This window comes from Mirounga angustirostris, unplaced genomic scaffold (assembly GCF_029215605.1).
Source record: "Mirounga angustirostris isolate CCGP_5_RB_7025 unplaced genomic scaffold, mMirAng1.0.hap1 SCAF_1, whole genome shotgun sequence".
Lineage (NCBI taxonomy): Eukaryota > Metazoa > Chordata > Mammalia > Carnivora > Phocidae > Mirounga > Mirounga angustirostris.
The window spans coordinates 1,833,637-1,853,167 of record NW_026991709.1 but is presented as its reverse complement, the minus strand read 5'-3'; the positions used below and the strand labels follow the sequence as shown (position 1 = coordinate 1,853,167).

Below are 19,531 nucleotides of genomic sequence, written 5' to 3'. Positions count from 1 at the left end.
GAGGATAATATAGGAGAGTATCTTAATGCTTCTTAAATTGGACTCACTATAAAGTTAATAACCAAAGAGAACCATAAAGGAAAAGACTGGTAAAATTAATAGCACTGAAATTAAGAACCTCTGATATCAAAGGACACCTTTAAGACAATGATAAGGTGAGCCCCGGAGAGGAAGAAGATACTTAGCACAGACATAACCAACAAAGGGCTCACATCTGGACTTCTCAAGAACACCTTACAAATCAATAAAAATATATAAACAACCCAAAAGAAAATCAAGCTCATGACTTGAAAAGACACGTCACCAAAAAAAAAAAAAAAAGATACCTAAGTGGCCAGCAGAACAAAAGACAAGATGTTCACCTCATGAATCATGGGGGGGGGGGGGGGGGGGACTTCAACCACCACGGGACAGCACTACCCTCCCACCAGAACCACCCAGAAGCCCAAGGTAAGAAAACCGGCGAGAAGCTTCTGCCTGGCCAAGGGGCCGCAGCCGCGCCCTACAGGTAGGAAGGTCAACTGGTACAAGCACTTTGGAAACGAGGCTGCCGTCAGCTAGTACCCTCAGCCAGTACTTCCTCTCCGGAGTACAACCACACCGAAAAGTGTGCCCATCGTGCACCAAGAGACACGTCCAAGAAGGCTTCTAGCCAGCGGAAGCGCTTCTGATTCTGGGTAGCAACCGACATGCTGCCATGCAGAGAGCCTTGGAACAAATGATTAACATCCCCCTCCCCCCACCCCCGCAGAATCCGCCTCTGGAAGAATAAGGGGGAATGAAATGTCCCGGGACGTAATCACACAGCTTGATACTGTAACACCTCACACTCTCCCTGAAGAGACAGAGAAAGCAGACTCACACCAAGGATAACAGCGTGAAGAGTGAGAGTGAGAACTCATTAAGGTCACTGATGAAGGGCCACAACGAATCGAAACCATAAACCCCAGACAATTTAAATATTTCACTATTGTCATGAAAATACTGTTCCAGCTGTTAGTTGGAAAGCCTGTCATGTGTCTCTATTTTGCTACATAATTTTATGTATTGAAAAGTACACAGTTACAGTTCTAGCCACAAAACCATTCAAGTGCAGACGCTATTTTTTTATCCTTACATTTGCTTCTTGGTCCCCTCTGAAGCTCTGAGGAACAACCCAAAGCCATGGGGCAGTGGTCTGAGTGGCCCTGCGTGGCCCACATGACCAGAAGTGGCCAACCACTACCCATCAATCACACTTCTCTCTGCCAAGCACTCTTCTGGCCAGTGGACACGCAGGGGTGAAGGACCAACAAGGTCCCTGCCTTCAGTGAGCTTATGTACTAGTGAAGGACGACAGGTAGCAGACAAGGAAACACAGGTGAAAAGAGAGTTTCAGGTACGGAAGAGTACAGAGAAGAACACGATAAAGTGAGAGAAAGATGCAGCCCACGGTAGGCAAGAAAGGCCTTGCTGTGAAGGAGATACTGGAGGGGGTTCCTTTTTCTTTTCTTTAATTGAGATATAATTGACTTCTCATATTATATTAGTTTCAGGTGTGCAACACAGGGAGTCGATATTTGTATATATTCTGAAATGAGCACAAGTCTAGTTAGTTAACATCCACCAACACACACTCACAAATTGTTTTTTCTTATGATGAGAACTTTTAAGATCTCTTGGCAACTTTCAAATGTACAATACGGCATTGCTCACTGTAGTTGCCATGATGTATGTTACACCCCCAGGACTTACTCATTTTATAACTGCAAGTCTATACCTTCTGACCACTTTCACCCATTCTGTTCACCCGCTAACCCCCATGGCTACCACCAACCTGTACTCCATCCGTGAGTTGTTTTGTTTAAGATTCCCTACGTGAGAGAGATCATTTGACATGCTCGTTCTCTTATTCCACTTAGCGTAATGCCCTCTAGCTCCATCCATGTTGTCGTAAACGGCAAGATCTCCTTCTTTGTTACTGCTGAGTAATACTCTGTTGTGTATGTGCTATGTATTTACAGCAGTATTGTTCATAATAGCCAAAAAAATGAAAACACCCGAATATCTATCAATAGAAGAAGAGGTCAAGAGATTGTGGTATAGTCATACAATGGAACAAAAATGAAAATAAATGATGCACAGCTACACACAACATAAAGTCGTGTGAAGAAGCCAGGTCTGTACATATCTTTACAAAAAAACCCTCACACTACATATATACACACAACACAGAATACACAATACATAACTACATTTACTGATAGATTACATTCATTAAATCCAGGCAAGCTAAACTACAATGTTAAAGAATGCATGCTTTGGTGGAAAAACAAAGCAAGGTGGTGATTATCCTGTGAAGACAGAGCTGCTTTGGGGGGTGGGGGGTCCCACACTGTGGGGTTCTGGAGAGCTGGCAGACTTCTTGCTTACCCTGGGTCGTGATGCTCTGAGAGCTCACTGAGGGGAACATGTCTTTCCCTGCACCTGTCCTTTACCAGCTGTATTTACCTCACTTCAAACTTTTTTTTTAAGATTTTATTTATCTGAGAGACTAAAGAGAGAAAGAGAGCATGAGTGGGGGGAGGGCAGAGGGAGAGGGTCAAGCAGACTCCTCACTGAGTAGGGAACCCAACACGCACCCACTGGGCTCAATACCAGGACCCTGATACCATGACTTGAGCCGAAGGCAGACACTTAACTGACCAAGCCACTGGGGCGCCCCTCAAATTAATATATTTTAAAAGTTGTTACTGCAACAGTCCAGGCAGGGAAGATGATGGCTTGAGTCAGAGTGGCAGGTCAGAAATGGTGCCACTGGGGATCTGTTCTGCAGGTAGAGAGAAGTGGATGTGGCATGTGAGGATGAACAAGGCTGGTCCCAGGTTCCTGGCCCAAACAACTAAGTGAACGGCGGCACTATTCCTGGGATGGAACGGGAAGGGACAGGTCTGAGGGGAAAGCAGGAATTCTAATTTAAACACATGAAAGTGGGACTAGTAAACAGACAAGTAAAAGGGCGCCTGGGTGGCTCAGTCGGTTAGACGTCTGACTTGATTTTGGCTCAGGTGATGATCTCGGGGTCGCAGGATCGAGCCTCGCTTCAGGCTCTGAGCTCAAGCAGGGAGTCTGCTTGGGATTCTCTCTCCTTCTCCCTCTGCCCCTTTCCGCCACTCTTTCTCACTCTCTCTCTAAAATAAGGAAAATAAACCTTAAAAAAAAAAGAAGTAGAACAGGCAGGTGGTTGGAGGAACAAGTGTGAAGCTCCAGGGAGAAACGACACTAGCCGTATAAATTTGGGAGCTGCGTGCACAGGGAAGAGACGGAGCCGCTGGAACAGTCCTCCCAGGGGACACTTGGAAACTCAGAGACCACCGTCAGGTCTCCACAATGACTAGGGAGTGCTACCGCCATGTCGGGAGAAGGGACCGGGAATGGGAATGCTCAACCTTCTGCCACAAATGAGTCCTCCACAAGGAAGAGGAACAGCTGTTAAGACAGACCACCTGGCCAGGAACAGGTGCAGGCACAGCTGAGAGCCACGTGCGTCACCAGGGCATGCCAGCCTGGAAGCATGCGGGAAGAGAAGGGGCGGCAGAGCCGCCCAGAGGAGGCCCGGGAAGCAGGACAGCAAAGGCTTCACGGAGGGAGAATCAGGTGCGAATGAGGAGGGGCACCAGGAAGGCTGAGCCCCCCGGGTGTGGCAATACAGACTCTGTCTCAGCCCCTCTTCCCGTCTCTGCATGACAGCAGACCAGGAGAAGAGGCCCAGGGGACCCCAGAACCCAGCTCACCAGGCTCTACACACCCAAGCATCTGAAATCCAGTCTCATTTTCATGTCTAAAGTCAAATCAACTTAGTATAAGAAGAAACCCACCAAGTGAAAGCAGATGAGTTACAAACTCCTTGGGGGGGGAGGCAGCGGGAGGGTGCCTGAGAGCAGGACAGAGGAAAAGATACCACTTGTTCTTCCGGAACCTTGAAAGGGAGCTTCCCCCAGAAAGCTGGCTTTCTTCTTCATCTGTGGCCTGCTGGAACCTCCCTCTGAGACCCCCTCCTCCTGGGGAGGCGGAGGGTGGTCTACACAGCCACTGCAGAGACCTGGAACCCAGCGGCCGGCCCACCCGCATCCTGATTCAACAGTGGCACCTACTGGTCAGGGAAGAACTACAATGAGGGAATGTTTCCTGACTGCACTCTCCTTTCTCAGGTTTTCTCTCCAAAAAAACAAACACACACACACACGGCTTCCTGTTTACTACTAAAAGCAACTTCAAAAAGAAAAACTCTTAATAATATCAGAGAAATCTGCACAAACTATAGCACTGAATGCTTGAGACTGTTAATCTGTTAAAAACATGTTTTTAATAGGGGCTTAAAAAACAGCCACCATAAACAAACAGGGTTCTAGAGGGGAGGGGGGTGGGAGGATGGGTTAGCCTGGTGGTGGGTATTGAGGAGGGCACATTCTGCATGGAGCACTGGGTGTTGTGCACAAACAATGAATCATGGAACACTTCATCTAAAACTAATGATGTAATGTATGGGGATTAACATAAGAATAAAAAAAATGTAAAAAAAAAAAAAAAAAGAGCCACCACACAAAATGCAATATAAACTCAACCTTTGACCCAGCAATCCCACATCTCAGAATCACCACGAGAGACAGATGCACTGGTAAAAACAGGAAAAGATGCATGCATCAGGCTATTCATTTCAGGATTATTTGTAACAGCAAAACACTGGAAATTTGACCCAAACATCTATCACTAGAGAACCAGTCAAATCATGATATAGTTACCAATGGAGTATTTTGCTGCTAGGAAAAGGAAAGATGCACACTTCTATGTACTAGTTTACAGTGAACTCCAATATATACTAAATGAAAGAAAGCAAAGTGGAGAAAAGCTTGTAACTAGGGTCTGTAACCGGTGATTAAATTAAAATGAGGTCGCTAAGGGCCCCAATCCAACATGACTGGTGCTCTTGGAAGCTCAGGACACAGGCACACACAGAGGGTCGACCACGTGAGGACCCAGGGATGATGGCGTCCACCCGACCAGGAGGGGGGCCTCCAGAGGAGCCAGGCCTGCCCACAGTCTGATGTCAGACCATCAGAAAACAGTTTGTTGTTGAAGCCCCTAGTCTCCGGTATTGTGTTATGGCAGCCCTAGGAAACGAACACGGTCCTTGAACAGGTGGATGGCCATTTGTAAGTAATCTGCAAATGAACCCTGACTTTCACCTCATGGCGCGAACAAACCTTTACTCTAGATGGGTCACAAATCTAAACATAAGCTAAAACTAAACATCATCGAGAACATACGATTTCTATCATATGAGGAAATCGTAGTAATCTCGTCGGAGGCCAGGATTTCTTAACATAGAAAGCATGAAATATTTTAGAAATAAATAGATTGGACTTCAGTGAAATAAAAAAATCCTCTGCTCTTTTAAGATTTTATTTATTTGACAGAGAGAGACAGGGAGAGAGCAAGCAGGGGGAGCAGCAGGGACAGGGAGTGGGAGAGGGAGAAGCAGGCTCCCTGCCAAGCAGGGAGCCCAACGTTAGGCTCGATCCCAGCACCCTGGGATCACGACCTGAGCCGAAGGCAGAAGCTTAACCAACTGAGCCACCCAGGCGCCCCCAAAACCCTCTGCTCTTTAAAAGGCACTGTTACGGAAATTAGAAATCAAGCCACAGGAGGTGTTGTTCAAGGGGTGCAGAAGTTTAGTCACACAAAACCAAGGGGTTCTAAAGCTCTGCTATATAACAATATGCATATTGTTAACAATACCATAATGTACACTTAAAAACTGGTAAGAAGATAAAATTATACGGCATCTGGGTGGCTCAATCATTAAGCGTCTGCCTTCAGCTCAGGTCATGATCCCAGGGTCCTGGGATCGAGCTCCACATCGGGCTCCCTGCTCTGCGGGAAGTCTGCTTCTCCCTCTCCCCCTGCTTGTGTTCCCTCTCTCCCTGTGTCTCTGTCAAATAAATAAATAAAATCTTAAAAAAAAGAAGATATAATTATGTGGGTTTTTTACCACAATTTAAAAAAAGGCAAGCCCCAGTTTAAGGGAAAATATTTACAAAATATCCAATGAAAAACTAGTAGTTACATTATATAAAGAACTGTTACAACTTACTAAAAAAACAATACACAGGATTAAAAATCAGCAGAAGACTCAAGACACTTATGATGGCATGGAAACACACAAAACAATGCTCATTGTCATCAGTCATTAGGAAAGCGATATCGGGGTGCCTGGGTGGCTCAGTGGGTTAAGTATCTGCCTTCAGCTCAGGTCATGATTCCACGGTCCCGGGATCAAGTCCCATATTGGGCTCCTTGCTCAGCGGGGAGCCTGCTTCTACCTCTCCCACTCCCTCTCCCTCTGCCACTCGCCCTGCTTGTGCGTGCTCTCCTCCCTCTCTAAGAAAATAAATGAAATCTTAAAAAAAAAAAAAGGAAAGCACAAATCAAAGCCAGGAAGGAGGAGATGGCACCCTAGGAACACCCTGAGCGCCCCTCCTCCCGCGGACACAGAGTCTACAGCTACATACAGAACAATTTCCTCTTAAAAACACACTAAAAGGCTGGGGGTGCCTGGGTGGCTCAGTTGGCTAAGCCTCCGACTCTTGGTTTCAGCTCAGGTCATGTTCTCAGGGTCATGGAATCAAGCTCCGCACTGGGTTCTGTGCTCAGTGGGGAGTCTGCTTGAGATTCTCTCTCCCTCTGCCCCCCCAATTCGCGTGCACGCACACTCTCTCTCTAAAATAAATAAAATAAAAATCTTGAAAAAAAGCAAAAACACTAAAGACTGGCTGGGTCATAAGTGCACATCAAGCAAATGAGGAGAAAACCACACGGAAGCAGCTAAGAGAGGCTGGGATACAATCATAACACTTCCTCGCAGTATCTCATAACCAGGAGAAAACTCAAAACCCAGAGCTTCTCCCTGAGGAGCAAAAGGTTCAAACCCCACAGCAGCACCCCAATTTTTAAGACATACACTTAGATAGACAAGCCCCCAAAACACCTAACTTTGAAATCCCATGGGACTCACATCCTGAGACCCACAACACAGGAGCAATCTGTGAAACCTCCCTTAAAGGGCTTGCATGCTGGGACTCACCTGTCCCAGGGCCCAGCTCAGAGGGAGCCCGTGGATTGTGCCGACTTAAGTGAAGGAGGCTCACCTGCTTGTATCAGAGCACCAGCCTGAGGACAGGCATCTGATTTAACACACATACGTCAAGAGCCTGCTAGAACACTCTTCTCTGTGGACAGAGACTAGGGCGCCACCTTCGCCCTCTCCCTTTGCCACGCTCCAGGGCACCAGCATCTCCCTGAAGGGAGCTTTTACACACAGCTAGTGTCCTGATTTCTGGGGCTGTCACCTATGGGACACCTCTTGATCATGGCTCTGGAGGCCAGGGATGCTTGAGTTCCTGGTCCCATGAAACTGTAATAATCAGTATCACACAGGAAGGAGCTCACTCATCTGGTGCCCCAAATTTTATGACTGCTGCTGGGGACTTCCCTACATCACCTGACTCTAGCGACCAGCTGGACTTATGCCATGGGTCCCAGAGGACTCTAACCAATGAAGAAAGAGTTCTTAAACAGCTACCGGCTCCAGGGAAAGCAAGAAGCCACAGATTCAGGAGCCTGGTCTTTCTGTGCAGGAGGGCCCCACGCTAGGTAGAGTCTGCTTGAGATTCTCTCTTGCCTTCTGCCCCCCTCCCCCTGCACTCACTCTCCCTCTCTTAAAAAAAAAAAAAAAATTAAAAAAGTCACAGAGTGAAGACTACAACAGCTGACCTGAAATGCAGCCTCGATGAAGCAGAATAAAGGACCAGACAGCTCAACGTCAAGGCAGTGGAACTCAGTCAACCAGAGCAGCAAAAGAAAAAAGAATGAAAAAAAAGTGAAGATAGCTTAGGGGCTTATAGGACAACAACAGACTAATATTTGGATCATGGGGCTTCCAGAAGGAGAAGAGAGAGAGAAAAGGTCAGAAATCTCCTTGAAGAAATGATGGCTGAAAACTTGCCTAATCTGGGGAAGGAAACAGACATCCAGATCCAGGAAGCCCAGAGAGACCCACACCAAGACATATTATGATTACATGTCAGAAATTAAAGACCAGGAGAGAATCTTAAAAGCAGCAGGAGATGGGGTTGGGGTAGGGGGGGAAGGAGGTTAAAAAAAAACAAAACAGCAGCAAGAGAAAAACGGCTTATTAAGTACAAGGAAACCCCCCCCCCAAGTCTATCAGAATTGTCAGCAGACACGCTGCAGGCCAGAGGGAGTGGCACAATATATTCAAAGTGCTGAAAGGAAAATCTCTAAGCAAGATACTGTACCCGGCAAAGCGATCATTCAGAAGTGAAGGAGAGATAAAGTGTTTTCCAGAGAAACAAAAGCTAAAGGAGTTCATCACCACTAACCCGGCCTTACAAGAAATGTTATAGGGGGGCGCCTGGGTGGCTCAGTTGGTTAAGCGACTGCCTTCGGCTCAGGTCGTGATCCTGGAGTCCCTGGATCGAGTCCCGCATCGGGCTCCCTGCTCAGTGAGGAGCCTGCTTCTCCCTCTCCCTCTGTCTGCCGCTCCCCCCTGCTTGTGCTCTCTAATAAATAAAATCTTATATAAAAAAAGTCAGAAAACAATTAACAAAAATGGCAACAAGCACATGCCTATCAATAATTACTTTAAATGTAAGTAGACTAAATTCTCCAATCAAAAGGGAATGGCTGAATGGGTAAAAAAAATCAAGACCCATCTATATACTGCTTACAAGAGACTCACTTCAGATGTAAAGACACACACATGAAAGTGAAGGAATAAAAAAAGATGCTCCATGCAAATGGAAACCAAAAGAAATCTGGAGCAACTATACTTACATCAGACAAAACAGACTTTAAAACAAAGACTGTATTAAGAGACAAAAGAATTACGTAACGATAAAGGAGTCAATCCAACAGGATGTAACACTTGTAAATATTTAAGCACCCAACACAGAAGCACCTAAATATATAAAGCAAATTTTAACAGACCTAAAGGGAGAAATAGCAATACAATAATAGTAGGGGATTTTAATACCCCACTTACATACAGAAAATCAGTAAGAAAACACTAGCCTTAAATGACACATTAGACCAGATAGGCTTAACAGATATTTACAGATCATTTCATTCAAAAGCAGCAGAATACACATTCTTCTCAAGTGCAAGTGGGACATTCTTCAGGACAAATCACATGTTAGGCCACAAAATAAGTCTTAACAAATTTAAGAGGACTGAAATCATATAAAGCATTTTCTGATCACAATAATGTGAAGCTAGAAATTAATTACATGAAGAAAACTAGAATATTCACAAATATATGGAGATTAAACAACATGCTACTGAATAACCAATTAGTCAAAAAAGAAATCAAAAGAAAAAAATACCTTGAGACATAAAATTAAAACATAAGGAAATGTAATATGCTAAAATTTATGAGATGCAGCAAAAACAGTTCTAAAAGATAAGTTCATAGTGATAAATGCCTATGTCAAGAAACATGAAAAATCTCAAATAAACCACCTTACTTTACAACTCAAGAAACTAGAAAAAGAACAAATGAAGTCCAAAATAGCAGAAGGAAGTAACAAACATTAGAACAGAAATAAATGAAATAGACTAAAAAGACAATGGAAATGATGAAACTAAGAGCTGATTCTTTGAAAACATAAAATTGACAAACCTTTAGCTAGACTCACCGAGTTAAACGGAGAGAAGACTCAAAGGAGGAGATGTGACAGCTGACACCAAAGAAATACAAAGGATCGTAAGAGACTACTCTGGACGACTGTATGCCAACAAATTGCCTAGAAGAAATGGAATCCAATTCCTAGGAACACATAACCTACCAAGAGTGAATCATGATGAAATAGAAAATCTAAACAGACTGATTACTGGTTAGGAGACTGAATCAGTAATCAGAAACCTCCCAACAAACAAAAGTCCAGGACCAGATGGCTTCACTGGTGAATTCTACCTAACATGCAAAGAAGAATTAATTAATACCCATTCTCAAACTCTTCCAAAAACAAAAAAGAAGCAGAGGGAACATTTTACAAAGCTAGTTTCATCATAATACCAAACCAGACAAGAATGCCACAAGAAAATTACAGGTCAATATCCCTGGTGAACACAGATGCAAAAATCCCCAACAAAATATTAGCAAACCGAATTCAACAATATATTAAAAGGATCATACACCATGATCAAGTGGAATTTATTCCAGGAATGCAAGAATGGTTCAACATCTGCACATCAGTCAATATGCACACATTAACAAAAGAATAAAATTCATATGATCATCTCAACAGATGCAAAAAAGCATTTGATAAAATTCAACATCCATGTATAACTCTCAACAAAGTGGGCAGAGATGGAACATACCTCAACATAATAAAAGCCATATATGAAAATCCCACAGCCAACACCAGACTCGATGGTGAAAAGCTGGAATGTTTTCCTCTAAGATCAGGAACAAAACAAGGATACCTATTCTTACCACTCTTATTCAACGGAGTATTCAAAATCTTTGCCTGAGCATTTAGGCAAGAAAAAGAAATAAAAGGCACCCAAATTGGAAAGGAAGAATTAAAACTGTCACTATCTGCAGCTGACATATTATACATAAAATACCCTAAAGACTCCATCAGAAAACTGTTAGAGTAAACAAATTCAGTAAAGTTGCAGGATACAAACAAAAACAATACACAAAAATCTGTTTCTTTTCTATACATTAATAGTGAGCTATCAGAAAAAGAAATTAAGAAAAGAATCCCATTTAGAATTGCATAAAAATGAATAAAAAACTAGGAATAAACTTAACCAAGGAGGTGAAAGACCTGTATACTGAAAATTACAACACACTGGGGCGCCTGAGTGGCTCAGTTGGTTCAGCATCTGCCTTCAACTCAGGTCATGATCCTGGGGTCCTGGGATCGAGTTCCACATCAGGCTCCCAGCTCAGCAGGGAGCCTGCTTCTCCCCCTCCCTCTGCCTGCCATTCCCCCTGCTTGTGCTCTCCCTCTGTCAAATTAATAGAAATAAAACCTTTAAAAAAAGAAAATTATAAGACATTAATGAAAGACTGAAGATACAAATGGAAAGATACCCTATGCTCATGGATTGGAAGAATTAATATTATTAAAATGTCCATACTACACAAAGCAATATACAGATTCAATGCAATCCCTATCAAAATTACAATGGCATTTTTAAAAAATTGAGCACTCCTAAAAACTGTATAGAACCATAAAAGACCCAGAGTAGCCAAAGCAAACTTGAGAAAGAACAAAGCTGGAAGCATCATGCTCTTTGATTTGAAACTATATCACAAAGCTGTAGTAGTTAAAACATTGTAGAACTGGCATAAAAACAGACACATAGATTAGTGGAACAAAATAACCCAGAAATAAATCCACATATATATGGTCCATTAACTTACAACAAAGGAGCCAAGTTTATACAATGAAGAAAACACAGGTAAGCACATTGTTTGTTTGTTTTTTTTAGACATAATGCTGTTGTACACTTAACAGATTACAGTACAGTGTAAACATAACTTTTATATGTACCGGGAAACCAAAAAAAATCCACTTGGCCAGCTTTATAGTGATATTCACTTTATTGTGGTGGTCTGAAACACAACCCACAATATCTCCAAGGTAAGCCTGTACGCAATGGAGTATTACTCAGCCGTAAAAAAGAATTGTTGCCATTTTCAACAACACGGATAGACATCATGCTAAGTGAAGTCAGTCAGACAGAGAAAGACAAATACTGTATGATGTCTCATACACGTAGAATCTAAAATATATTTAAAAAATAGGGGCACCTGGGTGGCTTAGTCATTAAGCATCTGCCTTTGCTTCAGGTCATGATCCCGGGGTCCTGGGATCGAGCCCCGCATCGGGCTCCCTGCTCAGTGGGAAGCCTGCTTCTCCCTCCCCACTCGCCCTGCTTGTGTTCCCTCTCTCGCTGTCTCTCTGTCAAAAAAATAAATAAAATCTTAAAAAAAAAACAAAAAACAAGGTCATACAAAGAAAGAACAGATCGGTGGTTGCCAGAGGCAAGGGAGTGGGAGGGTGGGGGAAATGAGTGACCTGTTTTGGTTTGGGGTTCTTTTTTTTTTTAATAAATTGAATTTAAAAATTTAATTTAAAAAACAAGCACAGAGGAGCTCCTGGGTGGCTCAGTTGGTTAAGTGTCTGCCTTTGGCTCAGGTCATGATCCCAGGGTCCTGGGATCGAGTCCCACATCAGGCTCTTTCCTTGGTGGGGAGCCTGCTTCTTCATCTCCCTCTGCAGCTCCCCCTGCTTGTGCTTGCTGAAGCTCTCGCTCTCTCTCAAATAAATAAATAAATAAAATCTTAAAAAAAAAAAAAAAGGCACAGAAAATGGTAGAATAAATTAAGATGTCTTAAAAATTAAAAAATTTAAAAACCACAATGAGATACCACTATACACCCAACAGAATGGCTGAACATTTAAGAACCGCCCATACCAAGTGTGGACAAGGTAGTGGAGCCGCAGGAACTCTTTAATACACTGACGGTAGAAATGTAAAATGGTACGACCACTTGAGAAAACAGTGTGACTGTTTCTTTAAAAATTAAACATGAACTTCACAGGTGACCCATGTATTTCCCCAAGGGAAATGAACATGTATGTCCACAGAAAGACATGCACACCAATGTTGCTGAAGGTTTATTTGTATTAACCAAGAACTAGAAACCACCCAAAGGTCCACCAAAAGGTGAATGCATGAACATGCTCTGGTCTGTGCACACAGTGGAATGTTACTCTGCAGTAGAAAAGCAACAACTCGGAGGATGGATGGCTACAGAATTATGCTGGATGAAAGAATCATGACAAAAGAAAAGACAAAACATTCTATAGTGACTCCAAGCAGATCGGTCAGTCACTGGCCGGGATCTGGGGGCACAGGAAGGCACAGGAGAGCTGGATTCCAGAAGCAGGAGGAGACTTCAGGGGGCAGTGGTTATGCCCATCATCCTGACTGTGGAAACGGCTTCACAGGTGTGTGCATCCACCAAAACTCATCAAATTGTAAACTTTAAGTATATTAACTTATTGTATATAAGTTAAACCTTAAAACTGCTTAAAAAAAAAAAAAGAAGACACCACAAAGGCTGAAAAGACAAAGAACAAAAAGGGATAAAATACTTACAACATATATAACCAACAGTGGATTAGGGATATATAAAGGAATAGAGAATATGCAAAGAACATCTACAAATCAATAAAAAAAGACAAACTACTCTATGGAAATTTGGTAAAAGACACAAACAGACACTTCACAAAGGAAAACCCATAAACCACCTACAAACACGACAGGATGCTCCACTTTAATCACAACACACAAATTAAAACCACAAGTCACCAGGCCTCACAATCATGTTGGTGAACATAGACCGTGCTCAACACCAAGGCATCAGTGAACATTCAAGGCAGCGTGCACGGGGACACGCGCACAAGGAAGCAGTCGGGAATGAGCCAGGAACGTGGATTATGGGAGTGCTCCCGGACTGTTAGTACACCCCGGATGCAGACCTTGCGCAGATGCACCAGCAATGTCCACAGCAGCATTCTATGTACAATAACTAAAAACTGGAAACAACCCAAACGCCCATCCATAACGTACTGGACAAATTTTGGCTTTGTGAAAACGAACCACAGCTATATGCTATGACAGGCATAAATCTCAGAATCAGTGCTCAGCAAAAGTTCTCAGAACACACACTGTGCGGTTCCATCTCAACTATTAAGTTCAACAGGCAAAAATAAACAGTATGTTGCTTATAAGTATATTAAGCAGTAAAACTACAAAGAAAAGGAAGGGAACCAGTTACTAGACTTTAGTGGCAATAACTTGCAGGGGTGGAGGGAAGAAGCACAAAGATTTCCAGGTTACCGCAAATGTTCTATTTCTTAGGTTGGGAGCCATGTGTACAGATGTTCATTTTACTTTTCATCTGAACAGACCCATCTACCTTTACATATACAATACACTTCACAATACAGAAATGTTTTGAAAAGCTCTAAAGGGATATTGCCAGGGAAAGAGGATGGTGACCAGAGGGACAGATGGGAGTCCGGGGGTTCGGGGAAGGCTTCTGCAGGGGAGCAGGGTATCCAGGGGAAGGAAGTGCTGACGCCCGAGGGAGAAGTGTGCCTAGGACGCAGCCAATGGGGCTGAGGGCACAAGGGTCAGAAGTCAGAGAGGCAGGGTCATTGCAAGGACTTTGGTTCTTACGGCAACAGAGGGTCCTGGGCAGAGTGACCTGAGCTGACAAGCTTACGGGGATCTCTTTTGGCTGTGCTGAGACAGAACAAAGCGGGGCAATGGCAGAGCAGACCTGTCTGGACTATCCTGGCAGTAATCCAGGCCACAGGTGAGTGGCTTTGACCAGCGTGGGACTCCTGATAAAATCTGAAGGTAGGACAACAGGTTCCATGTGAATAGAAAACAAAGGGAGTCATCAAGGGCGAATCTAAGGTTTTGAGCCCCCAAAACAAGGAAGAAGGTGGCTGCCAGCAGTGGAGACATGGGGACTGTGGGGGCAGCACCAGTGCAGGAAGATCAGGCACTCAGTTCTCCACGTCCAAGTCTGCGGTTCTTATTCAATACGGTACTAGGCTGAGTATGTCCCCCAGAATCTGTGAATGCGACCTTGTTTGCTGATGTAATCCTGTTAAAGTGGGGTCACACTGGATTAAGGTGGTCCTAAACCATGACTGGCATCTCCCTAAGAGGAAAGACAGCCAAGCAAAGACAGGCAGAGACGTGAACTATGCTGCCACAAGCCAAGGAACAGCAAGAATTCCTGGCAACCACCAGAAGCTGCAAGAGGCAAGGAGGGACTCTTCCCTAAAGCCTACAGAGTGTGGCCTTGGCGACACCTTGATTTGGGCCTTCGGGCCTCCAGAACAGTGATAGAACAAATTCCTGTTTTGTTAAGCCACTCAGCCTGTGCTACTTTGTTAAGGAGACCCGCAAAACCCAAAATACCTAAGTCTATTTTTAACACTTCTCGGAAAGGCTGGATGATGTGTGACAATAAAACATCAAAAAGATACCCATTTAAAATATATGGGTTCTGGGGTGCTTGGGTGACTCAGTCAGTTAAGTAACCAACTACTGATCTCAGCTCAAGTCTCGATCACACTGGGTGTGGAACCTACTTTAAAAATAAAAATGAAGGGCGCCTGGGTGGCTCAGTTGGTTAAGCGACTGCCTTCGGCTCAGGTCATGTTCCTGGAGTCCCGGGATCGAGTCCCGCATCGGGCTCCCTGCTCGGCAGGGAGTCTGCTTCTCCCTCTGACCCTCCCCCCTCTCATGTGCTTGCTCTCTCTCATTCTCTCTCTCTCAAATAAATAAATAAAATCTTTAAAAATAAAAAAATAAAAATAAATAAAAATAAAAATGAAATAAATTTTAAAAATATAAAAAAAAAATCTGGGTTCTTTTTCTGACTCTCCTTTTTCCTGGTTGTAAGAACCTAGGCAAATCATTTTGCTTCTGTTATTCAATTTCCTGCAAAATGTGAAAAACCAGGGGCTGAACAGAATCCTATTCAAGGTTCCACCACCTCTAAATTTCTGCAGTTCCAGGACTATTCCCAAATATGAAAAAGTATGCCTGAACCCTATCCCAATAACCTATTGAAACCCCATTTCACAGAGCGGTTTCAAGTCCACCTTCCAATGGATGTGCCACCTTAAAATGTGGTAAGACAAACTAGATGCTAATTCACGAAAGATGAGGATCACTAATTGGAATTTTATGATGTTTCTAAGATACAGCAAAAACAGAACTCCCCTCGGTGACATACTATATTCATTTTCTACCGCTGTCACCACGAACTCACCGGCTTAAAACACCCACTTGGGGCGCCTGGGTGGCTGAGTCGGTGAAGCATCTGCCTTCGGCTCAGGTCATGATCTCAGGGTCCTGGGATCGAGCCCCATGTCGGGCTCCCTGCTCAGCGGGGAGTCTGCTTCTCCCTCTCCCTCTGCCCCCCACCCCCTGCCGCCACTCTTGCTCTCTCTCTCAAATAAATAAATAAAAACCTTGAAGAAAAGAAAAACACCCACTGAAGACCTCACAGTTTCCATGTCAGAAGGGGCAGGTGGTTCTCTGCTTAGAGTCTCACAAGACAGCAACATGGTAGGGCTACCTGGCAGGGTGCCATCCCAAATTCATTCAGGTTCTTGGCAGAACTCAGGTCCCCGCAGCTGTGGGATGGTGGTTCCCCAGGGATCAGTCCTAGGTTCTAGAGGCAGCCCACGTTCCTCTGTTCCCAGCCACCCATGCATCTTCCAAGCCAATCACGGCAGGTGGAGTCCTCCTCATGCTTTGAATCTCCCGAACCTCCCCTCCTGCCTACCTCTACGGTTCTGGGGCCTCGAGTGATTATTGGGTTGTACCCCAATAATCCAGGTTAATCTCCGTACCTGTAAGTCAGCCACTCAGTAACCTCTAAGTTACACCTCCAGAGTGCTCTCACAGCAGTGCTAGATTCGTGTCTGATGGGGCGAGCAGGGGCCAGCAAGCTTAGGGAGACGTTTTTAGGGTTCTGCCTTCTACATATACCCCAAGATGTCACATTAACACGTAAAAACATACATAATACACTTCTGTGATACAACTTTGGGAAGTCAAGTGTTACCTGCATTTTACTACAGCAAACTGACAGCAGGATTGAAATAATGGATGAGGTTTTTGTAAACACAGTAAAAGCAAAAGTAATCTTTGTTACTGCAAATATCCTCAGGAAATACAAGTTCGACAACGCAGAGGCTGGATCGAAGCAGCCGCCTGAACCTAATTCCCCTTGCAGGCTTAATCGATTCCTTCCCTACAGACGGGAGAGTCTAGAAGTGACCAGCATGGCAGGAATGACAGGCGTCCCCGCACAGACCGCCCCCAGCCAGGTTTCCCTTGAAGAGGAAGTGGCAGCAGTGCCCCACTCCCACCCAACCCCCTGTTCGTTCACACTCTGCCTCCCAAACACGCTCCTACAAGCAGAGGACAGGCCGAGAGCAGCATGTCAACACTTACTCTGAGGAGCCCACATCGGCACCGCCCTGGTCTGCTCATGTCGAACACAGACTCCCTGCGCAGGGCCAGGTGGTTAGGAGACTGAGCTCCGTGCATGTTTACCAATGACCACGGTTACTTCCAGCCTTCTTCTGAGCGTGTCCTCCACGGCATCATAACAGTAACAGCCCAGAGAAGCGAGAGCTGCCTAACAGGTGTCCTGCAGAGCATGGATCTTCCCAGAGAGGCAGAGTGCGGAGGTCAAGGCCACGGTGAGCGCAAAGCTAGTAAGCAGAGGCGGCGAACCCTGACCGTGGCCGTGGAAGCCCCGCTCTCCCCACAAGAGGCTACCACCCGGTGTCCAGCAGCGGCTCGGAACACGTTCAGCACACCCCCTCCGGCCAGCACCTGGGGCGACTCTTCCGCGGGAGCGTCCCGCTGGAAAAGGGCAGGACACGGAATGCTCCTGGGTTTTCGCTTCTCGCTTTGCTCTCCGCAAAGATTACAGCATCTTCCGGGCTCAGAAAGCACTGAGGAGGTTTTCTGAACACCACCCGAGGAAGAGCGACAGGGGCACGACTCAAAACCTGTTCCCGAGGTAGGGACAAAGCCAAAATCTGACCTTTCACCTCGGATGCACCACAGGCGCTTTCTGTGCCTGCAGTTTTGGCTTGAGCTTCTGAGCGGGTCGCGTCGGTCGTCCCCGCACCTCCCCGCGCGGCGTGGGCGCAAGGCGCCGACTTCCAGGAGCCAGAGACAAACCAAGCGCAGGCGGCGCTCCCGAGCACCCACTGCTCCAAGAGCGCTCGTCCGGGCTCGCTCACACGCGCAGGAGCGGGGGGCGGGCCCCGCAGAGGACGCGCCCCGCAGAGGACGGACCCCGCAGAGGACGGGCCCCGCGGGGACGGGCCCCGCAGAGGACGGGCCCCGCAGAGGACGCGCCCCGCAGAGGACGCGCCCCGCAGAGGACGGACCCCGCAGAGGACGGGCCCCGCGGGGACGGGCCCCGCAGAGGACGCGCCCCGCAGAGGACGGACCCCGCAGAGGACGGGCCCCGCGGGGACGGGCCCCGCAGAGGACGGGCCCCGAGACTCCGCGGCGGCTCACGACTGACCGGAACGAAGCTCCCGCTCCCAGGCGCCAACAGGCGGGCAGGACTCAGTGGTTCAGGAGTCCCCACCTTCCACATCGCCCCCCACTCAGGCCGCGCCCAGCCCGCGGGGCCACAGTCGAGACTAGGACTGGAGGAGGGGGCGCGGGGGCAGGGGTGAGGGCGGGAGGAGGGGGCGCGGGGCCGCGGGGTCAGGACTTAGGGAGGGAGGAGGGGGCGCGGGGGCAGGGGTGAGGGCGGGAGGAGGGGGCGCGGGGCCGCGGGGTCAGGACTTAGGGAGGGAGGAGGGGGCGCGGGGACAGGGGTGAGGGCGGGAGGAGGGGGCGCGGGGCCGCGGGGTCAGGACTTAGGGAGGGAGGAGGGGGCGCGGGGGCAGGGGTGAGGGCGGGAGGAGGGGGCGCGGGGCCGCGGGGTCAGGACTTAGGGAGGGAGGAGGGGGCGCGGGGGCAGGGGTGAGGGCGGGAGGAGGGGGCGCGGGGCCGCGGGGTCAGGACTTAGGGAGGGAGGAGGGGGCGCGGGGGCCGAGAGGTGCAGGGTCAGGGGTTAGGGCGGAAGGAAGGGGCGCGGCGTCAGAGCCGGAGGAGGGGGCGCGGGGCCGCGGGGCGCGGGGACCACAGCGGGAGGAGGCGCGCGGGACCCGCGCTCACGTTTGTACTCGGCCATCAGCCTCTTCAGCGCCGTCCCCGCCATCGTCCGGGCAACAGCTGCGCGGTCCGGTCTCGCCTCCCAAGCGCAGGTCCCTCCCGCCCGCCGCAGGGCTGCTTCCGGGTCGCCGCCGGGGCACGGAAACTCTTCCGGGGCGCGGAGCGCGCCTGCGCAGTGGGGCGGTGGTCCAGGGCAGCGGCGCAGGTGCGGCGGCCGGGCTTTCCCGGCCGCAGGGTCCCGGGGTCCCTACCCCCCGCCAAGGCCTCGGCCACTTTGTGCGTTAACGCCGCTTACGGCGATCCAAATTCCTGTAGGGCCCGGGTCGTCCAGAAAATCCCAGAGCGCGGGCGCCCAGGGAGGAGTATGTATTAACCGCCTGTTACATCATACTGGCAGTGCCGCAGGAAGGTCCGATTAAAGGACCGGGCGGGGGGACAAGACCTGGACCAAGGATGGAGACGGAGGATGGCGGCCTGGGGGACAGGACCCGGACCAAGGATGGAGATGGAGGATGGCGGCCTGAGGGACAGGACCCGGACCAAGGATGGAGACGGAGGATGGCGGCCTGGGGGACAGGACCCGGACCAAGGATGGAGACGGAGGATGGGGGACAGGACGGGGACAGGACCTGGACCAAGGATGGAGACGGAGGATGGCGGC

The 19,531-nt window shown here is 47.5% G+C and overlaps 1 protein-coding gene across 2 annotated transcripts in view; it reads right to left on the bottom strand.

Moving 5' to 3' along the window:
- UBE2G2 (ubiquitin conjugating enzyme E2 G2) overlaps positions 1 to 19,026 on the bottom strand; it is a 42,665-nt gene extending 23,639 nt beyond the window's left edge. Inside the window, exon 1 of one of the 2 annotated variants that reach the window (XM_045902355.3) lies at positions 18,874 to 19,026. In XM_045902355.3, the coding sequence (XP_045758311.1) occupies positions 18,874 to 18,916 (43 nt within the window). In that variant the 5' untranslated portion in view covers positions 18,917 to 19,026. The remainder of the gene's footprint in view (positions 1 to 18,873) is intronic. The other variant, XM_045902357.3, reaches the window with a different exon arrangement.
- Positions 19,027 to 19,531: the final 505 nt, after the last annotated feature.